Genomic DNA, 26,452 nt, shown 5'->3' with positions numbered 1-26,452 from the left:
TTGTGTATCTTTCTGTGTCTAGATATCCTACTCCATTCTCTTATAATGACCCCAGTTATTAGGTTTAGGGTCCATCCTAAATCCGGGGTGTTTTCTTGTTGAGCTCTTAACTAATTATATCCATAAACACCTCACTTCCAACTAGGTCACATTCTGCAGTCTATGTGTACCTGAGTTTTAGGAGAAACTATTCAACTCACTATACTGGTCTTAATAATAGATTACATACATTGAAGAGAGAATAAAAATGTTGGGGAATAGGCAAAAGAATGTCCAAAAGAAAGCATAAGCAGGCAAAAAATAAAAAAAGGGAAAAAATTGAAATTAGGGTAAGAAATATAGATGAGAAACTCTAACATAGGTTTTGCTTTTGTTTTTTGTTTTTGTTTTGTTTTTTTGTGAGTTTTTTTGTTTTTATTTTTTTTTTCTTTTGAGTCTCAGAAGTGAAGGAGAGGGAAAACAGCGCACAAAAAATACTTGAAAAGACAATGGTTCACATTATGCTAAAACTGGTGAAAGATGTCAATGCACAGATATAAGAGACGTGATAAAGGCCAATTGCAGTATTTCTTTTAGAAGTCTACATCTAGAAACATCATAGGAAAACTGTAGAAAATCAAGACAAAGAGAACAGTATAAAAGCAGCCAAAGGAAAAATGACTGATAATCCTCAAAGGCAAAACAATTAAATTGACAGTTGACTCCTTAGTAGAAACACTAAAAATGGGCGAAGGTTGTCAAAAGGTACAAATTTCCAGTTACATGATGATTCAGTTCTGGGAATTAATGTATAGCATAGTGACTATAGTTAATAATACAATATTATATAAGTGAAAGTTGTTAAGAGAGTGGATCTTAAAATTTTCATAACAAAAGAAATTGTAACTAAACAAGGTGACAGTTGTTAACTAAAGTTACTGTGGTAATCATTTTTCAATATACATATGTATCAAATAATTATGTTGTACACCTTAAACTTATGTAATGTCATATGACAATTTTATCTGATAAAACTTGGAAAAGAAGAAATAATAAAAAAAACAATGAAAACAGTGAAGTATGATCAGTGTACTGAAAGGAAAATAACAGAAAACTTAGATTTCTAGACCCAGTGGAAATATCCTTTAAAAATGAAGATGAGGGGCACCTGGGTGGCTTGGTGTGTTAAGCCTCTGCCTTTGGCCCAGGTCATGATCCTGGGGTCCTGGGATCGAGCCCCGCGTCTGGCTCTCTGTTCAGCGGGGAGCCTGCTTCCCTTCCTCTCTCTCTGCCTGCCTCTCTGCCTACTTGTGATTTCTGTCTGCCAAATAAATGAATAAAATCTTAAAAAAAAATGAAGATGAAATGAAGACATTTTCAGATAAATGAAAACCAAGAGAATTCATCATCAGCAGTTCTAGTTAGTATTAGACCTATTTCTTTAGTAAGAAAATACCAATGAGGACTGTGTAGACTGAAGGAAAAATTACCCCAGATGGAAATTCAGAAATGTAAGAAGGGATAAAGAGCAAGACTATTGGTAAGTATGCAGATAAATCAAAATACCGACTATATAAAATGACAACAAAGTTCTTTGCAATGTATAGAGACATTAAAATTTGATAGATCAAGAATCTATGCTATAATCTCTAGAATAACCACTAAAAGAATGATAAAGGTATATATAATTTCCAAAGAGATAAAAGGAAAACCATACACAGAGGAGAAGTAATAAGTCCAAAACACTTAGTGAATGGGTTACATAATAGAATAAATATACCTGAAGAACAAATTAGTGAACTGAATATAGGTCATAAAGGCAGATAGATCAGGAAGGGGAAAAAGTTGGAGAGAATGGAAAAACAGTTAAATACATGAGGGTTCCTGGTGGCTCAGTAGTTTGAGGATCTGAATCTTGGTTTTGGCTCAGGTCATGATCTCCAGGTTGTGAGATTGGACTCAGCACTCAATGCAGTATCTACTTGAGATTCTCCCTCTCCCTCTGCCCCTTCCTTCTGCTTGCATGCACATGCGTGCAATCTCTCTCTTAAATAAATAAATGAGTCTTAAAAAAAAAAACCAAAAACTAAATACATGAAAGCCAAGAGTGTAAGTTTAATAGGTTTCCAGAGATGAAAGAAAGGATAAATGCTAGGGAAGAGATCTTTCAAGAAATAATGACAGTTTTCTAGAATTAAATACAGATATAATCTTTATATTGAAAGAATACCAAACAGAATATATAATAAGAACACAATGGACAAAAATCCCTCACCTAAAAATATTGAAATGAAATAAAGTAACATTAAAGAAACTTTGAGAAGATGTAAGCAGATTACTCATGAAGTAATAAAAGTCAGACTATATCAGATTTCTATATTGGCAGTAATAGATGCAAAAAGACAGCAGGGTAATGTGTTTAAAGTTTTGAAGGAAAAACACTGAAACTTGTTTTAGCTAAATTATCATTTATATATAAAAATGAGTCAAGATATCCACAGGCATATCAGGGATTCAGAATAATCATCACACAAGATCCTCTCTGAATGTACTCAGCAAGAAATGAATGAAGACTTTCTGTTGTTGTTGTTGTCTAAGCAATGATCAATGGTTTAATGTATTCTGAAACTAAAATTCTAAAAGATTCCAACATCATGGTTGGGCAGAAGGGGATAAACCGGAGGGTGGTCGGGGAAAATGTGACAGTTACTTTATTTTGTTGATAAAAAGACATAAAAGAAATAGACATGGGGACAAGTTTTTAAAATTCATAAATGTACCATGGTGATATAATATGTTAATATTAGGGGAAGCTGGGTGAAGAGTACATAGGAATTCTCCATACTATATTTGCAACTCTTCTATAAATCTAAATCATTTCAAACCAAAACTATTGAAGAAAAAAACACACAAAAAAAGATGACAGAAACAAGTCTAAAAATAACTCTAATTTTAAAATTTTAAAATAAACCTCAAAAGACAGAGAACTGTTAATTGAATTTTAAGATATTAAAATCCAGTAATATATTAATATGTTGTCTACAAGCATACCTGTCTAAAGGAAAAAAAAAAGGAATATGAAAAGGTTGAAGATGAAAGAGAAAAAAATACCAGGCAAATATAAGCAACAACAGCAAAAGCTAAAGGAGTGATTGTAAAACAAGACAAAACAGATGATAAGGAAAAAAATCATAAGTGACAAAGAGAAAAATATTTACTGGTGAAAGCAACAAGATATCACTGTATGAACATATATCCAGCTAAGAGATGTGCATTAAAATATATAAAGCAACAAGTGACAGAATTATAGGAAGACATAAATGAATCAACGGTTATCATTGAAGATTTTAATAAATTCCCCTATGAAATGGATACATCAAACAAATAACAACACACTTGACCAAACAGTTTGGAGAAGAATATTACAGAATATGCATTAATTTATTTTTTTAGTTTTTAAAACTAGCCATCACCCATGCCCAGCGTGGAGCCCAAGGTGGGGCTCAAACACACAATTGTGAGATCAAGAACTGAACCACTATCAAAGTCAAATGCTCAACTGACTGAGACACCCAGGGCCCCAAGAATATACATTATTTTAAAACATAAATGGAAAAATCACAAAAGATGTCTTTATCAAGCTACAGAGTAAATTTCTATATGTTCAGAAAAACAATATCACACAGATTATATTCTCTAAATAGAATGTATTAAAATGGTAGTTGGGAATACTCCATGTTTGGGAACTAAAACCCTACACTGATGAATGGGGTGTGGCTTAAAATTTCTTGGCTAAAAAAAGAAATGAATAGCAACTAAAGCCTTATATGTTAACAGTTTTGAGCAAATTTTAACAAAGTTTAAAAATGATTCAACTCAAGTAGCTATAAAGAGAGTCATAATAGATATTCAAAGAAATGAAAATAAAGGAAATACTGGAGCAGAAATCAAAGAGAGAACACTAAAAACAATATTAAAGATGAACCAAAAGCTGGTACTTTGGAAAACCTAATAAGATAACAAAATCAACACATATTAGAGTAAAAAAGAGAAAATAAGCTAAATTTAACAGATATTTAAAAAAGAAAATTACAGGGGCGCCTGGGTGGCTCAGTGGGTTAAAGCCTCTGCCTTCGGCTCAGGTCATGATCCCAGGGTCCTACTTAGCGGGGAGCCTGCTTCCTTCTCTCTCTGTGCCTGCCTCTCTGCCTACTTGTGATCTTTGTCAAATAAATAAATAAAATCTTTAAAAAAAATAAAAATAAAAACAATAAAATTACAAGTTAGAGTTGACCCTCGAACCATATGAGAGTTAGAGATGTCCAGCCTGACCCACTATAGTAAAAAATCTGTATTTATCTTTTGACTCCCTAAAAATTTAACTAGTAATACCCTACTCTTGACTGGAAACCTTATGGATCACATTAACAATCAATTAACACATATCATGTATGTTATATATATTATATACTGCATTCTTGCAATAAAGTAAGCTAAAGAAAATAATGTTATTAAGAAAAGCATAAGAGAAGACATATTTACAGTATTTTACTGGATTTATAAACAAAAAAATCTGCTCATAGGTGGGCCCATTCAGTTCAAACTCCTGTTGTTCAAGGATCAAATGCATATCCTCATAAATGTGAAGATGTAGACAAAAAAGATGTATTTCTGAAAACAAATGAAAGTTAAAATAGCATAAGATGAAGCCAAACACTTAGATGAATCATCATATTTAAAAAGATGAATAATCATTAAAGGGATTGAAAAAGTAATTTAGAAATCTTACTATTTCTAAAAAGTCTCAGTCCAAACAGCCCTGCGAGTTCTTCCAAAGAACAGATTTACTCATATTATACATATTGTTTTTAAAAAAAGAAATAAAGTGAAATGTGCCTATTCACTTTAAGATATAAAATAACCTTGATAACTAAATTGATTAAAGATATTCTAAGAAGAGAAAATTATAGGCTAATTTCACTTCAGAACATAGATGGAAAACGTCTAAATAAAATGTTGGCTAGAAAATCCAACATTGTACTGAAAAAGAACATACAATTTACAGTTGGCGTCTATCCTAGAATGTAGGGATGAGTTAATGTTAGAAAACCTATGAGTGTAATTCACTCCGTGAATGGACTAAAAGATTAAAAATCCTGGATTTAGGTACATCTTACTAGGCACAGAAACATTTAATAAAGCTCAAAACCTATTTAGGATTTAAAAAAAAATACACATGACTCTTAGGAGACTAGAAATAGAAGGAAACTTTAGTTAATGAAAGCTGACTCCCCCAAACTGATCATAAACCTCATACCTAATGTAGAAACTCAAGATGCTTTTCCTTTGAGAAGAGATTTGTTGTCATCCCTTCTGTTCCATGTATTTTTGGAGAGCCTGAGCAATGCAGTAAGATAAGACAGAAATAAGAGGTATAGGGATAGAAGAAAATGCATAAAAATATAATTTTCTTGATAATATAATTATCTACATAAAAACACAGATGAATCAGCAGACCAACTATCAATAGAATAAGGTTCAGCAAGGCTGGCAGATTAAAAAAAATCGGCATACAAATATTAATATCATTTTTCTACTCCAAAAATAACCAACTGGAAAATATTTTAGTAAATAAAATAGCATCAAACTATAAAGATTTGGAAGTTGATACAGCAAAAAATGCTCAAGATCTTTATAGAGAAACTGAAGACATTCTTAAATGACATAAAAAGAGATTTAATCTCCAAATCCACGCAATTCCAATTAAAACTCTATAGGGCCTTACGGGAGTCAACGAAGGTATTCCAAAACTGATATAGAAAAACGAAGGTCTACAAAGACTAATTTCAAAGTGAGCAGCAAATTGGGTAGGAATTCTGTAATTAAGACATTCAATTCAGTGATAAAAACACAAGGTGACACTGTTGAAGAAACAAAGAGAACAGTTGGCAGATTAGAGAATCCAGAAATATATCCTTGTGTATGTAAAAATTTGATAGCTGAAAAAGGTGGCATCAGAAATTAATATGGAATAATGATTTAGTAGATGGTACAGGAAAAACTAGCTCATTACACAGAAAATATGTTTGATTCTTATCTCAAGTTATACACTAAAGTAAGCTCCATTAAGAGAACTAAATATAAAGGAAGAAATTATAAAACTTATAAAAGAGCATTTTTGTGATACTAGTGTAAGAAAGGAGTTAAGATTCAAAAAAGTATGGTTGGTTGGGGGAGGAAGGATGGATATATACAATATCAGAATGAAAGATTTCTATTCAGTGAAGGAAACCAAAGACAGAGCTTCAGAGTATATTTGCAAGTCTAAAATAAAACAGATAAGGAGTTAATATCTAGATTATACAGTGGCATCCAAAGTTATTAAAAAATAGGAAGCCAATAACAGATTGTGAAGTGTAAATAGTCCATAGAAAGGAAAACCTGAATGGCTAATAAGTGTATGAAGAGATGTTCAAGCTTATTAATAATTACAAAAATGTAAGTTAAAATCATTTAGATTTTAAAATGTTGTTCTAGAAAGTCAGATATTATCAAGGGCTGTCAAGGAGAGAAGAAAACCAGAACTCTTATGCACTACTGGTTAGAACATAAACAGTGCAGCCATTTTGATGAATAATCCAGCAATACCTGGCAAAATTAAGCATTAAGCCCAAAGACCCTGTATTTCCAGAAATACACTTCAGAGTAATTTTTGCACAAGTCCGTAATGAGATAGGTATAAAATATTCATCATAGAATTATCTACGTAGTAAGGATTTGGAAGGAATACAGGTGTCTATCACTGGAGAAATGAGTAGGTAAATTGTGACATATGCATGAGATAGAGACAAAACAGGAGTGATGAACTAGATTTGAAAATAACATAGATAAAAGAGAATGAAATTTATATCATTTATGAAAATTAAAAATTATCATGCAAATTATTTTAAAGATATATGCATATCTAAATACATGGAAAGTAGACTGAAAAGACATGATAGTGTACCATATGCCAAGGATTAGGATTTTCTCAATTCTGAATACCTGAGGTTAAGAAGACGTATTGAACTAAATAAATTGGGAGTTCAGAGAGGTTAAGTGAGAGGGTCTCAATTCAAGGCCAACCGAAGAATGCAGATGCCCTGTTCAGATCTGTCAACTTTACCATACTCCTCTCTGCTAAGAAGCAGCAAAAGACATCTTTAAGATGTCAACCTCTGTCCTAGAGTTCAGGTATTTTAATCCTCAGAAGTAGAATCCTACTTGTCAATTGTTTCCTGATTTTTATTTATTAAAATTAAAAAAAAAATAGTCTCAGTGCCCAATGTGGGTCTTGAACTCATCATCCTGAGATCAAGAATTGCATGCTCTACCAGCTGAGTCAGGCAGGTGCCCCACTGATTTTTAATTGTGGAAAATGACTACCATAATTCTGAGAAACGATAATCTGTAAATTTAATTATTCTACTTGCTTTATGAGCATTCAAGTATATAAGCAAATGTGTACTTTCAGATAAAATAATTTCTAGGTAAGGTATATTGTTCCACTGACTATTTGAGATTACTCAAATACCAAACCCTTAATTGTCACAGTATTGTTTACATTTGAACAAGTTCCTTGGAGACAAATCCAAACATTTCCAGAATTCATGATTTTGGTGACATTTACACCCAGCTATACTGATATACCAAAATATAATGAAAGTTGATAAACTGAAAGGGCTTTGTTTACATGTATTACGAATCCATTCATCATAAACACTAGAAAGGTTTGACAGCTTTTGTAGGGACATAAAAATGTTAAGTGAAGCCATGGACTTGAGACAATTTCATAGTTAATATGTGTCAAAGAGAAAATTTAAAATTAAATGCCTATGTATTGTTGGAAAGGGGAAATGAGTTTTAAATCTCTTGTAAGACACATTTTGTTAAGAAGTCTGCTTGTTCTTTTAAAAATTTCCTAAGTTCTCCTGCTTAACATGCAGGAGATGTAAAAAACAGACTTTTTAAAAACCTTCAATTTTTAAGAAGTAAAGGACAGTGACTGTTTAAAGAAGTTCCTCACAGTTCCTCCAGAAGAGCTGGAACATAACCTGTCACACATTAGCTGCTCCAAAGACTATCTTGATAAATCCTACGGCCTTCTCACCCCTTATCTTACTTAACCTCTCAGCAACATTCACGGTTGATCGTTGTTTTAAAATACCTAACTTCTGTGATACTACTATTATTTCCAAATTTGTAGTCCACTCTGGTGTCTTTGGCTCGCTCTGCCTCTTCTGCCAAAATTAGGCTTTCCTAGTTTCCCCATTTTGTTTAATGATACACCTGTCTACCAGTTGCTCAGTAAGAAACCTGGGAACCGTGTTCTCTTTCTTACAAATCCTCAAGCCCAGTTCATAAGCAAGTCTTGCTGGCCTATCCTGATCCTGTGCACTTCTTTCCAAATCCTAATCTAAAAGCCTCTATTACCTATCGTAGACTTCTGCAATGGGCTTTTATTTCTGCCTGATCACACTATTATCTCATATAATCATTTCTCCACACAATAGCGAGAATTATTTTTTAAAATATTTTATCGGAATTTAAATTTCCAATGGTTTCCCATCATCTTTAGAATAAAATCTCAATTCATTATTGAACAACATAAGGCTATCCATAATCTAGTCCCTGACCACCTCTGCCATCTTAACATCATACTCTATCTTGCCTGAATTGGATATACCCATTCCACTTTAGATGGACTTAACATCTGACTGGACTACTCTTTCCTTAGCTCCTTTTCCTCATTCATATGTGATGTCAATTTTCACATACTCAAAGGTGCCTCTCCCACCTTCATTTATTGTGTAGAATTTTTCTCTATGAAAATTTATCTTGTTTATCTGCCTATTCCTGTGGCACTAAGCTCTTTTAGCACAGGGATAATTTGTGTCTTATGGTATTCTTTAGCTTTAGGACGTAGCAGACAGTCCCTAGGACTTAGCAGGCATACAGTAAATACCTGTTAAATAAAAATAAAGGTGTTAGAAAAAATCTGTTTCTTTTAGTATTCTAGCACTTTTAGATTTCTTTCCTAATTGCCTCTTGGTGATGAAGACAACAATAATGAGATTGTTAAAATAGGTTTCTACAGGCACCCCTGAGTGGCTCAGTTGGTTAAGCATCTATCTTCAGCTCAGGTCATGATCCAGAGTCCCAGGATGGAGCACCGCATAATGGTCTCCATTCAGCAGGCAGTCTGCTTCTCCCTCTGGTCCTTCCCTTTCTCATGCTCTAATAAATAAATAAAATCTTAAAAAAATAAGTTTTTGGAAAGAAAAACTATAAACTTCCATTCATTACTCTAAAAATTACCATATATATATATATATATATATTTTTTTTTTTTTTAAGTAGGCTGCACTCTGGGGGGGGGGGATTTGAACTCATGACCTTGAGATCAAGACCTGAACTGAGATCAAGTGTCAGCCTCCTAACCAACTGAGCCACTGAAGCACCCTGGGACCATAAAACTATTAAGTAAATAAAAATACAACTCAGGATATTTGATGTATATATTGCTTAGGTAGTTCCTTCCTGGGCTAATTCTATCAACATAATCAACTACTACTACTGTTTGAAATGTAGCCAAGGGGTACCTGAGTGGCTCAGTTGGTTAAGCATTTGCCTTCTGCTCAGGTCATGATCCCAGGGTCCTGGGATTGAGCATCGCATCCAGCTCCCTGCTTAGTGAAGAGCTTGCTTCTCCCTCTTCCTGCCTTTCTCCCTGCTTATTTATACTCTCTCGCTGTGTCAAATAAATAAATCTTAAAAAAAAAAAAGGAGCCAAAATAGTACTCAATCTGCCTCCTTTCGTCCTACTCCCATAACTTAGAAGGCCAAAGGACATTGGGTTTATAGATTTACATTGGAACCTTGGCCACAAGGCTTAGCCTAGAAGTTCTTTTGACTTTCAAAAACTGATTTTGTTATCGTGTTTTGAGATTAGGGTTTGTCCATTCCACTAGGTTAAAAGTTACACCTGAGACCATTATTCTTTGGATACATAATAAATTCACAAATGTTTTCTTAGATGCTGCAGCCCTGAAGGGTTCATTTTAAAGCACCATAGCAAGGATTTGGGAGTACATTTTTCCTCCACTTCCTTCCTTGGCCTAATTTCCTGCTTAGAAATGTTTAATTTTATACTGAAGTAGTAATTCCCAAAACACTTGTTTGCAACATGAATTGTTTAAGGATAGATCATTAAACAGGGTTCAGGAGAGGTCAACTCCTCTATGAATGCTTCAAAGAACAAGAAGGTAATCTTAAAAGTGGAAAATATTTAAACCCTGAATTTCAAACAAAGTGAGCATGATTTTCAGAGAAATATTCTTAAAACATTTAAAAGCAATTTCAGAGAAGTATACATTATTTAATTACTCAATCAAATACACACAGTGTAATGTTTGAAGCCATTGTATTTTGTGCTGAGACTAGTATTTACACAGTAAATACTTAGAGACAAAATATGTAACTTTTATTACCAATGAAGAAGGTGTACTTCCAGTCAAAAACCTTTTGAGTACGTAAGTCTTAAAGCATCTTGTGACTCATCCTACACATAGTCTCAGTATTAACTTGTGGGACTTCTAATTACAGGTAGACATCCTCTGCCACACTTCTAGTAACCTGTTTTCTACCACCTGGTAAGTATGAGCTCAAGGAATTTGTCATTTTTAATGTTAGTCAAAAACCAGTTAGAACATGGGCACCTGGGAGGCTCAGTCGGCTAAGTGTCTGCTTTCAGCTCAGGTCATGATCCTAGGGTCCAGGGTGGAGCCCTTCATTGAACTCCCTGCTCAAGGGGAACCCCTCCACCTGCCCCCCCCAACCAGGCTCATTTCTCTCAAATAAGTAAGTAAAAAATATTTTTTTAAAAATAAGTAAAATCTTAAAAAAAACAAAAAACACTGAGAAGACTTGTAATACAACCGTAATGCAAAATGTAAACGATTTTGCATTTTCCATCATTGCTCTATTTTTTGGTTGACATGTAACTGAAAACTTAATTATCCCCAAACTGTTATTTAATATAGATGCATAAAAATTTAGTATTGTAGCAGTTAAACAGAAGCTTGGCAAACATTAACAAAAATGAGATATTTAACACAGCATTAATATGTACTATAACTAAGCATGCAAGAACTTTTGACAACTTTATGGGATGATTAAAACATCCAGATTAATTTTATAATTTTTACATTCACGTTAAGATGAATAATGTCCAATAAAACCTTTATCAATTGATTTTAAAACGCTCTATTTCGGAAATTAAAAAAAAAAACCAACTATCTAATTCCTCTAGATTGTTTTGTAACTTTGAACACTGACTTCAGGAGAAACTTAGGTCACATTGAAGTTACTGGTACAGTGGCAATTCTTTTCATAGCATATGTTTGCATCAGTGGTAAGTGAAAAGTAATGGCAACTGGAAAAAATAATCATGATGGATTGGAAGTTAAGATTTTGTATTCCATGGCTGCCTGGGGTGGCTCAGTGGGTTAAGCCTCTGCTTTTGGCTCAGGTCATGATTTGTCCTTGATCCGTCCTGGGATCAAGGCTGGGACCAAGGCTGGCATGGGGCTCTCTGCTGCTTTAGCAGGGAGCCTGCTTCCTCCTCTCTGCCTACTTGTGATCTGTCAAATAAATAAATAAAATCTTCAAAAAAAAAAAAAAAGATTTTGTATTCCTACTTATATATGCACTCACATGTTTAAGTGTACACACACACACACACTAATGCTGGCCAGCCATTAATGTGAAAATCATGACCAAGGTCTAAATTTAAAAAACTTGGCCAAGAGGAAATAAAGATGTCCCCAGTAGAAAAGTAAATATCTAAGAAACGTTTCTTTTCTTGCCTCTTTTCCTGCCTCTCACAGTTGGCATCTACCTTTGGATGCCATATAATTTGACAGCATTCTTAATTATTCTAGCAGGTTTATAAAATAACATAACTCTAAAGAAGCAAAAATTTAGAGAACCACACATTGGTTTTCTTTTGGGTTATTACCTAAGTTAAATAAGTCTTCTCAAGGATCAAAAGCTAATTAAGTGATACTGAATTTTAGCTTTTTGAGAAATATTCAGAATCAGTGATTTAGATTAGATGTTTTGTGGTGCTTAGCTTCATAAAACTTAAATACTCCAAAGGACATTACCATTCTATAATTTACCTCGAAATTCCAAAAGTGAAAAATTTTCAAATCTCATTGAATGATTAAAAGAGAAATAAACATCATTGGTTAATCCATTCTATTAAGGGCACATGCTAGCTAAAAGATACAGAAAAATCTAATAATCTTGAATTAATAGATCCTGATATACTTGCATTCAAAAAGTTAAGAATCTCTGATGTCTACATTAAGGGAGTTCTTATAAATGATTCCTACTTATAATTGTATCAAAATATAAGATGCTCTTGTTGTATGTGTAGGGAGGAACCTAATACAAACGTAAGTAAAACCTCCAAAAAAATGAAAAGTTTTGATTTTGGTCACGCAAATGAAGACCAAAGTCCTTGAGCTTCAAGTTCTGAGACCCAACACCCACTGTCTTATTCTAAGTACTTGGATAATATTCACTAACACTTTGAAACAAAATAGCTAAAAGTCAATTCCTTCTGTATTTTGTTCAAGTATCTCAGTTCAAAAGGCTATTTTATAAATCCCATATAAAGAATGAAACTCCTAGCTTCACTAGTTTTTTAAAGCACAAGTTTCAATTTAAAGACCTGCATCGAATGCAAACTTTTCAGGTTTATTTAAATATAAAGAATAATTAAAATATTTTAAAAACAGGTTGTTGTTAAAAAGGAGCCTTAGTAAATAAATAAAAGTAGTTATCTCTGAGTCCCTTAAAAAAGTTAAGAGGGAATCTATTAGGCAAGTACATTTTTATCCTATGGACTAAACTGACCATTGTTCCTTACCAACATAAGCTGCTTTATATACTTATTAGATAACCTCACCCCACCCCACTCCACCTGAAAGGAAAATTTACTTACCATTGTTTACTGAATAATTATAAAGACTACTGATTAAAAAAGAAAAAAAAAATTCTACCATCATAGGTATTTTAAATATCAAGAGCTGTTTTCCAGTCTCTGACAAACCATTATCTCACAAGGTAATGAAAAAGTACTAGAGGCCCCCCAGTGTAGCCCATTTAAAACAAGCCTCACTAAAACTATACCCCAATGTGACATCAGATCCTCTGTAGTCTTGAAGGACAATTATCAATCTTTAGTTAAAGGGACTCATGTAATGAAAACAATTCTGAGTACCTACATATTCATCTCATCTTAAAAAAAATAAAGTTATGTTAGAGGCGCCTGGCTGAAATCAGTTGGCAGAGCATGCAAATCTTGATCTCAAGTCATGATTTCTAGCTCTACACTGGGCATAGAGATTACTCAAAAAAAAAAAAAAAAAAATCAACATAAGAGCTGGAATGAGTAGTGGAAATCCAGCTCTTACAGCAGACATTTATCTATTACCCTCAGCTGAACAGCAGCCGAATTTGCTGTGGAGTGAGTGTTTCCAGGTTTGGGGTAGAAGAGAAAGGAGATAAACACATCACGATATGATGTAAAGTATTTGTTACTGTTGTTTTCATAGAAGGAAAGATTTAATCAGTAATTCAAAATGCTAAGAATTTGCCAATTAACTATTTACTTCCCTTAAATTTAGTTATATTCTGAAATGCAATCTCAAAAAAAATTTCAACTCTGTAAGATGCACAGGAACACAGAACATGTTTAATGGGAAAAAGTAAAAATAGCTTTAAGTTAATCAGACTGTTAAGATGTATCAAAAACCTGTGTCCTAAAATAAATGTGGCAAATAACTTTAAAAAAAGAACTTATATTTAAAATATTTAAACAAAGCCTATATGATACATAGAATTACATTAAAGACTATGGTATAACTTTGGATATTGTTATATGCTTAGCCCAGTTTCCTAAAGAGTAAGTGCATGCTTTCCCTCTAAAAACTGGAAGATGCACTATTGCCATGGGGCAAAGAAATCACAGGGGAACTGGACATTGTAAAGGTTGGAATGTAAAGGTTAAATCACATCCTTCAAATCCTCTAAATTCTAATTCCATCAACTCTGAGTTAAGCAGGGCCTTTCCCCACAGTTATGACATGCATACATATTTGAATACAGGCACAGAAACTTGTCATTTTTATTTGGGTAACAAAGGGTCTCCAAATTATATTGAAAAATAAGTCCTAATTATTATCACTCCTGTAAAAAAAAAATTTAGCACATTTTTCACAAATGATTTATGTAAAAGAGAAGAAAATACACATAATTTTATAATATCTTAAACTTTTTTATTCCCTACCAGAGACATTTTGTCTTCCGTTTTCTTTCAGTTTTCTACAATTTCCAAGTTGCACCTGTATTTAATACTGCTTTAATCTTCTAAAGACATTAACTGATTGCTTTCCTAAATCTAAGGATTATATAGTTTTAGTATAAATATATATCACATATTTTCGTAAAATTTTGACAAAACCGAATAAGCATGCCTTGTTTTAAGTCCATGCTCCTTCCACTGTTTATAAAATCTGATTTAATGATCAAAAATTCTTGGTTGTCATTCTTCAGTTACAACAGTCTTCCTTCTGAACTGCCACTCACTTCTTTTTACATAATGACAAGCAATAGAAAAACCAAAAATTATCTTAATCTTAGTTCTTCCTTTTGACACTATAAAATAATGTGATTTTTTTTTTTTAAATGAAACAAATACATCCAAAACTCAATACATTCAAATGAGCTATCCTTCCTTTTAGGTGGTCACCTTGGAAGGCCATAGTTCATTATCCTAACTATGCTACCACTGCTCAAAATACCTTTCAAACTCTTTTGGGATTGCCTTCAAAGCTAGCTGCATCCTTTCTACTCTTACCTCAAAGATTAATTTTTGGAAATTGTCCACAAAGTCATTTGGTGCCAAGTGATGGTAACCATAAAAAAAAATCAAGCCTGATAATACTTTTTGTTTTCTTAATGTGAGTCATAAACTTAATAGTGTGTATGACTTAAATTAGCTCTGAATGCAATTATAAAAGAGCAAAACCCAAGAGGTTTTGAGCAATGGTAGATTGCTGGAGTTAGGAAATAATTTTCCAGCATGATCACTATACAGGGTAACATTCATTTAGCTGTCTATGTTCTGGCATATTTGTTTAAAGTGAACATTCTGAGAGTTAGAATTTATTTTTAAAAAGGAATATCATTCTTAGAAAAAAAAAAAAAGAATTTTATTCCTTTAAAGCATCACTGTCAAAGTAAGTACTATGCAAGTGTTTTGTTAGAAACTAGTTCTCCTTACTTTATCAATAAAGACTACTTTAAAAAACCTGAAAGCAAATAACCAATTTACTTGCTCCCAGGCTTTTTAAAATCACTAACTGAAGATAAAATAATCTGAAATTTCTAAGGTACTAAAAAACAAAACAAAAACCCCAAATGTAATAAAAACACATCAAGAACCAAACTACAATTTCTGAGCTGCACTGTTTATTTTGCTGCTTGAAACCTAAGTGACAGTATGCCACTATAATTATGGGGTTTCATCTAAACCTTTACTACACTGCAGGTACAGAAATATATGGACACATTTTTGGAGAATTGACATTTTGCAAAATGCAGCAAACATTTTAATTTATACATGAGAAAAGGAAGTGTTCAAAAGGGTATGCATTTCAAGTTATTGCAGGTTATTTGTGAGAGAATTTCTGCAGGTAAAACATGTTTAAATTTAACCAACAGTAACATGTCAGTGTATTTAAAATCATGACAAAAATCTTCTCTCTGGTCATGTTGCCCATGACAAATTACTATGATGTTGTATGTTTAGGGCAAGATGTCAATACAGCATAAATCCCATGGCATTTTGGTTTTCTTCTGGAGATTAAAGCTGTTTTTCTTGGGATAAATGCAGCAGCAAAACACAAACCAGTTGATCAAAAAAAGCACTTCTGCCATAACTCCAATAATTTTCAGGACACATCAACCGACAGTAGTTTTGCCATTCCCAGTTCTTTTAAGGATTACATCTCTGCACTGTTGCATTAAGTACGTCTGTGAAAGCTTGTTCTCTGTTAAGCCAGTTTACTGACTACAGCCTGGTTGAGAGAATTTAGTTGGTTGGTCCATTTATCTAGTGCAGTATATCGGGCACCACCCCTCTTCTGATGATCCAATTCAAGGAGTTGGTTGACTTGATCAATTCGGCCATGAATAGTGCTGGAAATAAATAAAAGACATATCTACAAACCATTTTCACTGACTGTAATTTTTAGACTAATGTTTCATAAAATACGTACAATGTCAGTAAATGCAAAAGAAGAAACTGCTGCCTCTACTAAGTGACCCAATTCAGGATTACTTATTTCATTCACTGCCTTACTAAAACTCTACAGAGAAACTGGATTTCAGCCACCTTTTATCAATTTCACTAAAAGAATCACTAGGCAGAGACTTACCTGATTAATTGAGCAAATGTAAGCTTGTGAAGCTTTGAATACCAAACTGCTTTTAAGAAACATGTAATTTCAGAACTATTACATACCATACCTTATACTTTAAAAACAGGAACCCCCCCCCCCCACTATTCATTAAATAATTCTCTAGCTGGATATGGGACACATAAAGAATGAGAAATCTTTCTGAAAACCATTTACAACTTTTTCAGAGATCAAGGGCTTAATACGCTTACTCATCCACAAAAAGCTACCATGCATACATATGTTATCTCTTTTAACAGAAAATTATAGCCAGAGGGTGCTTTTTGTGAAAAATCAAGAATTCCACTGCTACCTCTGCTCCCAGTATTCAAATGTTATGGCCCTAAACATTTTGTGATAAGAAACAGCCAAGTACTTACTTATCCAATATGCACTGCACCAGCAAGCTCTCCACATCAGCTACATCTATGTTTAACTCCTAAGACAAAAGACTTATTATAATTCTAGTAATTAACTTCTTTAAATACTTTATGATAAGGAATAATTATTCTGATTTTAGATTCATTCCCACCACTTAAAGGAAATTTAGTGTAAAGAAATTTAAGACGAATTTCATTATCACCTCAAAATATTTCTGAGAACACAGGTCTGACCAAATTTAACTTTGTAATCTTTAAAGTATATTCTTACCACAATTTTATTGTGGTTGGGCTAACACTACATCAGTTACATATTTTACCCACTACTCTGTCTTCTACAATGTTCTTTGAGGCTGAAGGAATCTTTAAAAAGAAATGTAATGATTCTTTATTTCTCTTTACTGTTAATTTACTCCAAGAAAACACAGAATAATTTGTTAAAGGGAAAGCCCTAAGCTATGCTGTATTTTGCAAATGCAGTATCAAATGTTACAAAAAATAATTTTTAAATACACTGCATTTATAACTACAAATTTAGTATTAAGATCCATGAATATAAGTACCTTAGAAATAAAAGGAATATGTATTCTTGTGTAAGGCTTAATTAATTTTATGAGCACTTGTGTTCTGATGTTTCGCAAAAGCTCTGAAAGACAAAAATGAAAACAAATTTAATAGTCTGTATATCTGCATGAAACATTATGTACTGCTAAATCACATTAATTAATTATATCAATTTTTTTGTCAAAGTCTTTCTGCCTGGCAAGGACATAATGCATTTGGGTTTGTTTTTTTTTTTTGGTTTAAGCAAGCTCTATACCCAACATGGGGCTCGAACTCCTCACCTCAAGATCAAGAGTAACATGCTCTACTGACCGAGCCAATCATGTGCCCCAGACATAAGGTATTTGGAGCTAAAAATATTTGGGTCCAACAGACGCACAGTAAGATTAGAGGCTGACTTTCCCATAATTTTTCTTGTTCCCACCTCCCTGATTTTGCCTATGTTGTGATGCTACCTAAAATATCCTCTTTGCCTTTTCAATAAGACTCTACACTGCTCATCTCTCCTTTATAGTTAACATCTTTCAGGAAGCTCTGATTCATGCCAGTCAAGTCCCTTATTTTATGTTTTCTCAAAATCTAAAGTATTATATTTTATACAATGATCGTGCAATTTTCTCCCATTTCTTCACAGACAAGCGCCTTAAAAAAAAAAAAACGAAAAACTAGACTGGAGTTCATGCACAAGGCTTCTAAAATTTTCTACATCCACCAAGTGTAGTACCACTCTAGCTTCATACAAGAACTTTTAAAATGTCTGCTGAATGAAAGAGAAAGGAAGGTGGGGAAAAAAGAACATTACTTCCAAAGTATTCTTCGGATTTTCCTGATGCATCTGGAATTTAAGTATTTGAATGAGTTGTTCCAAATGGTCATTTAAAAACCCTCAAATAGCTCCATAACAGGTGGGAACACTGGAGGTACAAAAGAGGCCCCAGAACAAGGAATGATTTTTGTCTTTGTTAATCCAACAGAACTTATTAAAAAATCTCATACACTTACTGGTACATTAGCCACCCTTCAAAGTAATGCATCTCTGCATCATCTATAGCAGACTATTTTTAAAGTTTTTGTTACTTGTCCAAAATCCTAAAAATGAATTTTGAACCTAAGTATTAGTAATAAACATGCAACAATATCTAAGTTAGAATAAAAAGGACAGACAGCCACGTTAAATGAATTGCACATCATATAAGAATTTGATTATGTTAATAAATAGCAGGAAACTGGTAGATGATTTCTTTAAAACAGCTTTATAACTTTAAGTAATATCCTATTCCATGACCGCATTTAGAAACATTTCTATACTCGGCAATACACAGAGGAAAACTGGTTTAATTCCGTGCCACTCCCTCAAGAAACACTGACTGACAGTGGCAAAGAAGGTAACTGAATTCAGTTAGCAGAAAGACTATACCTTCAATGTGTTCCCTAATGAAAGGATCATCCATGATGTTGCTGTGATTTGTTTTCAGAATCTTTTCAAATTCAGTGATGTCATTATTCTGATAGGCACTAAAAGGAAAAGTACAAATCTTGTCAAACATGGAGAAGTCATGTATTAACTCAGATAATCCAAAAGCCTACTTTTTTGCAATAATCTAAATTACGTTATAGTTTTTTATATGCAATAATCTAAATTACGTTACAGTTTGTCATAGAAATCAGAGTTATATACACACATCCTTCTGCAAATAAAATTAATTTCTTTTTTAATGTTTTTGGTTTTATAAAGATTAAATAAATCTTCTTTTGGGGGTCAAATATTATATTTATATATATTCATTAAAATCTCAAAATCTTAACACTGTTAAAAACTTACAAATTTAAAAACTGTTTAATGCTTGATACTTTCAAGTTAAATTGTGCATTTATCATTTAATCCCCTAAGAAATTAGGTTTCATACATACTACTGTATGGAGGAGTTTGGCCTTGTCTTTGAACTAAGATACTACATTCTCTCCAAAGATTATCCAGAAATGCAGCTTCCTAATTTTTATCTTCTAGAAAGCTACCAGCAATTGCCAGAACTCTGCAAAGGGAACATTTGATTCTAAATTTTCTCTAGCCTTAAAAATCCCACTGAGTTATATAGCAGAAATATCAGTGGCAGGTAGTTAGTGCCAAATGGGACACATACACAAAGGAGAATGTGATGGACACTGCTGCAGAAGGCCAAAGGCTGATTTATGTTCATAATTCTCTGAGGTGTCTACTATCTGCTCTTAAAATAACTCTGTAGGACACTATGGGGATTGCTAAAGGTGCTGAGAAGGAAGAAGCCAACCTTCTGGATATGGCACCACTGTCTGCTTTATATGTAAGACATATCATCAGCCATTCTGCACGCCCTCTGCTGTGCTTCCATCTGTTGGGTCGCAATGTAACTTCATGTTAGGGGCAGGTGATTCAAGTGCTTCAACAGGAATTATTTTCCTCTAGTCTGCTGGCAACTGACTAGGAAGATAAAATTAGGAAGCATTACTTTTTCACCTACCCCAAATACATTATTGCAAAATATACTACAGGAGGATATATTCAAGTAGTGAAACACTTGCACATGTGTATATTTTAACCAAGAGACATTCTTCCACTATTTAAGTGACTTAAAAAAATATATACAAAATGTGGGACAACACAAGCCACTTGCTTGGGTCGAAATTTACCATTAAAATAAATTGAGTTCCAATACAGAGGTTTTGGTAAATTTTATGATATAGCAAATATATAAGTATAGCTATTACCACTTAAATTTCTGATAAATCAGCCCTTTAGTCCATTTTAATGTATTTAACCAATTTAATTTAGATGAAATATTAATGTCTAGTGCAAAACTCTCCCTCAATTTTTAAGAGTTTTAAAAGTTTAGTTGTTGCTCAACAATTTAACTTCATAAACATTTTTCTAAAGTATTATGAAGTGAATCTCTAACCAAATCATCTTTTAGTTAATGTGGCTAAATGCTGAGGAGTAAGAAATCTTCTTTCATAACTAAAATCTATTTAATTCAACAAACTGAGAATAAAGAAATAAACAATAAAATAATATGGTATTTTTTAAAAAGTAGGCTCCATGCCCAGCATGGAACCCAATGTGAGGCTTGCATTCAACCCTGAGATCAAGACCTGAGCCGTAATCAAGAATTTGACCTTTAACCAACTGAACCACCTAGGTGCCCCAAAGAAACTGATTTTTTAATGTCGCAATTCAGAGTTCATATCTCCTATCTATTCCTAGTCCCCTTACAATAAATTCATTCTTATTTTTTACAGCTAAAATTAAAGTTTCCTTAAACCAATCAACCTAGTAATTTGTAAAACCTATAGCCAGATAAAAACAAAATAAATGAAGACATTTTACATAGGAACTCAAACAATATCATGTAATAAGCTATCTGCTCCAAGTATATAAAATTTATATATGGGTGACTAACAATTTATAGTCTAACAGTACTTTTAAATCATAAGAGACTATTTAAAGAATGTTTTATCACTTCCAGTATCCACATACATATGCAAAAACCCCATACATATCCACATACATATGCAAAAAACCCTCTATGTCCCTAATATTCTTCCTGCTTTGGTAGACTCGGCAGCACAATTTAAAACAAAAGACATGAAAAAACCTATGCTCCATTTATTCCAGCCCAGAGGAAAATGTTTCTTACTCACTGATTTCTTTTGCAAAAACAGGCCTTCTTTTCTAGGCCTTTTGCTTTATTTTCTGTATCTTATTTAATATTAATTGATCATAGCAGGTTTTTCAGTTGCTAACCATCATACCACAGAAGTCATCAATAAATTCTTGGGTTTCTTAACCAGTATGACCCCTCTGCTCCTCACCTCAAAAAATTAACTGAGGTAAACTTTTTTTAAATGATTTTTTAAACCTTATTAATTGAGAAAATATGTGAGTAAAGGCATTGTCTTATTGAAAATTTTTGATTTGTGTGGACCAATTCATAATTTCATTTTGGAGTAAGAGAGGTAGAAACAGCAAACACTGTGAAATTGTTTTAAGATATCTACAATCAGTCTTCTACTGAAAAACAGCGCACACACAAACATGTAGATAATAAAAAAAGCAGCCAATACTATACTACATATATCAATACTATATAAAATCTTGGAACTAACAGAAACAGAATAAATGACTTAAAAAAATAAAAATTTCAAACTTTGGAATATTTCAAACCTAAATACAAAAGAGTAAATTTGGTGTATTAACTGAATTCTCAAAATTTCTCTTCCTCTTTCCCCTCTAATTCATTGCTTTAAGGAAATTTACCTTAACCGAAATATAAAATCTTACCTTACTAAATTTGTCATTGCTAGGATTTCTGGGTCATTTTTGTATGGTTTGGCCTAAGGAAAAAAAACCAAAAATTAACTATGCTATATGTACAAAGAAAGAATAACATTTATTTCCAGAAAAGACAGGTGACAGACATGAACAATTAGAACACACACATACCTCCTGTGAGTCAAATGGATTTATTCCTGATTTCATTAGCATATTTGCTAACACCAAATATTTTAAGCAAGTGGTTCGTCTTGGACTTCCCGATTCATCATAATTCTTGAAGGCTTCAAAAAAATCAGTGTGTGCCTTTTCAAATTCACCTTCTCTCAAGTGCATTTTACCACCACATTCTGTAAGAATAAAAACAGGATAAAAGGGCATTTGCAGTTCTATAGTATGATTGAGCACTTTATAAAAATCAAATGAAAACTATGACAGTGGCTTTCCAGTCTTTTAATTCCGTAGACTGAATTTTACTACCCCAAGGTACTCACTTTAATTTTTTTTTTTTTTGTAGGTGGGGGTGGGGGTAGAAGGGGAGAGAGAGAATATCTCAAGCAGGCTCCACTCTCAGCATGGAGCCGAATGTAGGGCTTGATCTCACAACCTTGTGATCATGTGATCATGACCTGAGTCAAAATCAAGAGTCAGATACTTAATCAACTAAGTCACACAGGTGCCCCAGTACTCACTCTAATTCCAAAAAGCAAGTCCTTCATTATAAACATCAAACAAGCATTTGCAAATCTTTATTCTTAGTTGACACAGAAAATAATTTTATGTATATCACTACAATTCAAGAACAGAACCTTTTTCCCCCCTCTCCCAACCACCCCCAAGTCTTGAGAATAGAACACGTGATGGTAAATTTTCTACTGAAGTAGTTCACTGATGTAATATTTTACAAGACAAAAAATTCAATTTCTAATTCTAATTTCTTTCCAAGACTACATCATTTCATTGATTTTTCTACTTTGCCATTTATTTTCACTAAAACAGAAAAAGCCTTCGGAGTCATTCAGTCATATCCAGTGACACCATGGCATCTTCCTGTGACAGTGCCCACCCTTCTCCAAACAAAACTTGCCTCTGATGACTCCCATGATCAGTGGATGAGGGATGGCGGACTTGATGTGAAGCGACTGCTCATAGAGAGCTTTAAGTTTTTTGTTATTCTTCTGTGCCGTGTACATTTGAATTTCCAAAGCGTATATTTCTAATAACTGTGTACCTTTTTTCAGGTCATCCTCTCCATCATCAGTCTAAGGAAGCAAATAATGAACTTTAGTTAAAATAGAACTCAGTTAACCCAGTAATTTTTATTTGAGTTAGCCTGAGATCCTTATGTTTATAATACTAATTCTCTATGAACACACACTACAAATTTTAATTAAGATCTAGAACATTAAGAACACTACCTTTAACGGCCAAAAAGGAATGCACACATCCTTTGTACTTTCTAGTCATTCAATAAGGAAAAAGTGACCAGAAGTATTTTTTAATGTATAAAATGTTATAATGTTTGTTTCTACCTAAGAGATTCTTTATGGTCTTCCCCAAATCTTCACAACTACTTTATATCCACTGATTTGATCAAAAAGCACTTCCAAGTGCCTTCCTAATACCAGGCACTAGGTCTAACGTGGAGAAATACACAGTTAAATAAGCTAATGTTCCTGGCCCCAAAAGTTCACAACCTAGAAGATTAAGCTGTAAACAGATAAATTATAATAATGATTCTATTTGAAGTGCCCAGAAGAATGGAAGAGAAAGCGACTAACTCTGTTGATGGATGTCAAAGGAGTTAACAAAGGTGGTAACATTTAGTTCAACTTTGAAAAATAACCAAAAGCCCACAAAATACATGCCATGAAAAATAGCATAGAGGTAACAGGCAGATAATCATAAATATCAAGCCCTTACACAAAGCCAAAATTTATTATTTATTTGTTCTCCCAAAAGAATTCTATTTAGTCATTAAATGAAAATACATGCAGGTGATTAGAACACTTTCCTGATCAACTTTTTTCCCATTCAAAGAAATGACATATACAATTAAAATAGTACATAGCATAGGAAGAGGTTTAAAAACATTTAAAACAGTATTTCCACATAAATTTTAAACTAAAATAACTTATTGATCAAGACAAAAAAGGAAACACCAAATTGTAACTGCAGTTAAAAAGTTATAGAGGTGCACTGTCCCAATCATGTGGCCGTTCAAATTTAAATTAAGTAAAATTAAAAACTCAAACACATTTCAACTGCCTGATGACATGTAGCTGGTGCTATCATATTAGTGGAGACACAGAATATTTCCAGTTTCTAGCATCATATGAAGTTCTAATGGACAGTACTGTTACAGAAGATTCATATACTATGAACTAGATATGAAATATCTTTATTACGTCTCTAATGTTCTTTCCGATTTTCACATGGTCTACAACTAAATATGAAAGGCTTATTCCTAATAAGTATTAATGACTAGCCTATTTGTTTATGGATACCTGTGCCTCACTCCACAAAAATAATAAACAGGAAGAAATGTAATACACAGAAAAAAATAGCTTCTTGGTGTCTTTTTGCCAAATTTTATTTTGGGGATGAATCCTGAACAAAAACATCCCTAAGTAAAAGTTTCAAATATAATTATTTTCTTATGCTTTTTTTATCATGAAGAAATATTAAGAAAAAACAAGAGAATGCTACCTGGCAAGACTGATGTAATTGGCGTAAAATTTTTTGAAGCTTTCCATATTCTTCTCGTTCTAAATATAATTTCCCAAGCTGTAAAAGAATATACTTATTAAAATTAAAAGATTTTGACAGGAAAAGGCATGAATTTTTAGGACAGTTTATTAAGGACGCCCTCCCATTCTTCAAAAAAAAAAAGGTAATTGTAATTGTTACCTTTGTGTTTGTCTTAAACCACAGTCTATCATTCTTAGCATCTTTCAAAGCTTCCAGTGTTGTTTCATAGAATTCCTGCAGTAAATCCATCTGACATAAAAAATCAGAATTCTATAATTGTAAACAGCAAATTTGTACCTGTTAATAAAGTTAATTTGAACAAACTAAAAGTGCATCTTTGAACTTTAATACACATAAGATACCCTATCTGTTTCTGAATGTCTGTGTCAGTCTATAATTTAACAAAACCTTAGCAAAACAGAGACCAGTTTACAAAAAGTGCCAAGATCTGTTTTTATGTGAGTTTTTAGAAAGTAAAACCCAGAAAGAACCCAATGCTCTAATAGTATGATTTGTCTTTCTCAATCTAGTAACTCTTTTTATATTGATGGAAATGAATGACAATACACTTTGAACTAGTTGTGCTGTTATTAATATAGTGTATATCTTATTCACTCAACTCTCATTTGGTACCTATGTGGCAAATACTAGGCAAGCAGCTAAAGAAACAAAGAATAAGCTTCCCTCCAAAATTCTTCTACAAATGTAATTAATCAAGTAATCAAACTACACAGCTCTTAAGTTACTGGTAAACTGTGGAGTTATGTAGAGGGTGAAGTCCAGCACAATTTTAGCTGTGTCTAAACACCATCAATTCACCAATCTAAGTGTGACATTTTTTTATGGAAATCATTCTATTTTGCATTGTGATAAGCTCCCTTACCTACCTTCTTCCCTCCACACTGGGCTCTGCCTTTGTTTGAATACCTGATTCTCTCGGTCTCTATTTAACAGAATCAAGAGCTAAGAGGGCCATGGCAACAGGAAAGCTTAATACTTTCAGAAACGGCTGCCTATCTATTCATGACTGCTGATGGCATACTGAATGAGTACCACCCACCTAATATCTATTCTTACTTTCAAAGACAAACAGCATACACATAAGAGCACAAAGCAAAACACAATCTTGAAGTTTGAAATTAACCCCCCCACCAACATCTGGCGTAACATTTATAAATAGTGTACCAAAAATGTTTTGATGACACTTGTTCGTAAAACTCAGAATATATTTCCCCACATAAGAAAAGCCCCCCAATATGTAACAACTCTATAGTGCCATTACTTACTAATGTTTTAACAAAACATATACAGTTGACGCTTGAATAACATGTTTGAACTGTGTGGGTCCACTTATACGTGGATTTTTTTCTGGTAAGTACCCACACAGAACTATAAATGTATTTTCTCCCTCACACTTTCTTTTCTCTAGTTTATTGTAAGAATACAGTGAACACATTATATACAAAATATGTCAATCAATTGTGTATGTTATAGGTAAAGCTTCTGGTCAACAGCAGGCTATTAGTAGTTAAGTTTTTGAGAAGTCAGTACTTATACCACAGATTTTCAACTGCACAGCAGAGGGGCAAAGGGGAAGGGCTACCACTAACCCCCATGTTGTTCAAAGGTCAGTTTTAAGTTTATTTTTTTCTCTATTTCCTTTACATATATTTTAGATAGAAAGAGTAAGAGTAATAAACTACCTCAAGAAATAAAATTGACATCTAGTAGAAAATACAGAATGAGATTCTGAGATGAACATTGTTTATAATGAACATGAAAAGTATTAAACATTTTAAGAAATCCTAAATGAATGGAGAATAAATGACAGAGAGTACTTCTTATGCTAAAATATCATGGTGTTTAAGAAAGTTATGTTGCTTAAAAGAGTATGAACAGCA

At 33.1% G+C, this 26,452-nt stretch overlaps 1 protein-coding gene across 2 annotated transcripts in view; it reads right to left on the bottom strand.

The window, feature by feature from the left end:
• Window positions 1–14,344: 14,344 nt before the first annotated feature.
• COPS2 (COP9 signalosome subunit 2) overlaps window positions 14,345–26,452 on the bottom strand; it is a 29,415-nt gene continuing 17,307 nt past the window's right edge. Inside the window, exons 5-13 of one of the 2 annotated variants that reach the window (XM_032856544.1) lie at window positions 24,711–24,821; window positions 24,510–24,587; window positions 22,888–23,062; window positions 21,972–22,150; window positions 21,810–21,862; window positions 18,912–19,009; window positions 17,494–17,576; window positions 16,931–16,989; window positions 14,345–16,290 (exon numbers count right to left, since the gene is read on the bottom strand). In XM_032856544.1, the coding sequence (XP_032712435.1) occupies window positions 16,146–16,290; window positions 16,931–16,989; window positions 17,494–17,576; window positions 18,912–19,009; window positions 21,810–21,862; window positions 21,972–22,150; window positions 22,888–23,062; window positions 24,510–24,587; window positions 24,711–24,821 (981 nt within the window). In that variant the 3' untranslated portion in view covers window positions 14,345–16,145. The remainder of the gene's footprint in view (window positions 16,291–16,930; window positions 16,990–17,493; window positions 17,577–18,911; window positions 19,010–21,809; window positions 21,863–21,971; window positions 22,151–22,887; window positions 23,063–24,509; window positions 24,588–24,710; window positions 24,822–26,452) is intronic. The other variant, XM_032856546.1, reaches the window with a different exon arrangement.

This window comes from Lontra canadensis, unplaced genomic scaffold (assembly GCF_010015895.1).
Source record: "Lontra canadensis isolate GAN:19392208 unplaced genomic scaffold, GSC_riverotter_1.0 scaffold12, whole genome shotgun sequence".
Taxonomy (NCBI): Eukaryota; Metazoa; Chordata; class Mammalia; order Carnivora; family Mustelidae; genus Lontra; species Lontra canadensis.
Note: the sequence above shows the minus strand (reverse complement) of the source record. Positions and strands in the feature narration are given on the sequence as shown.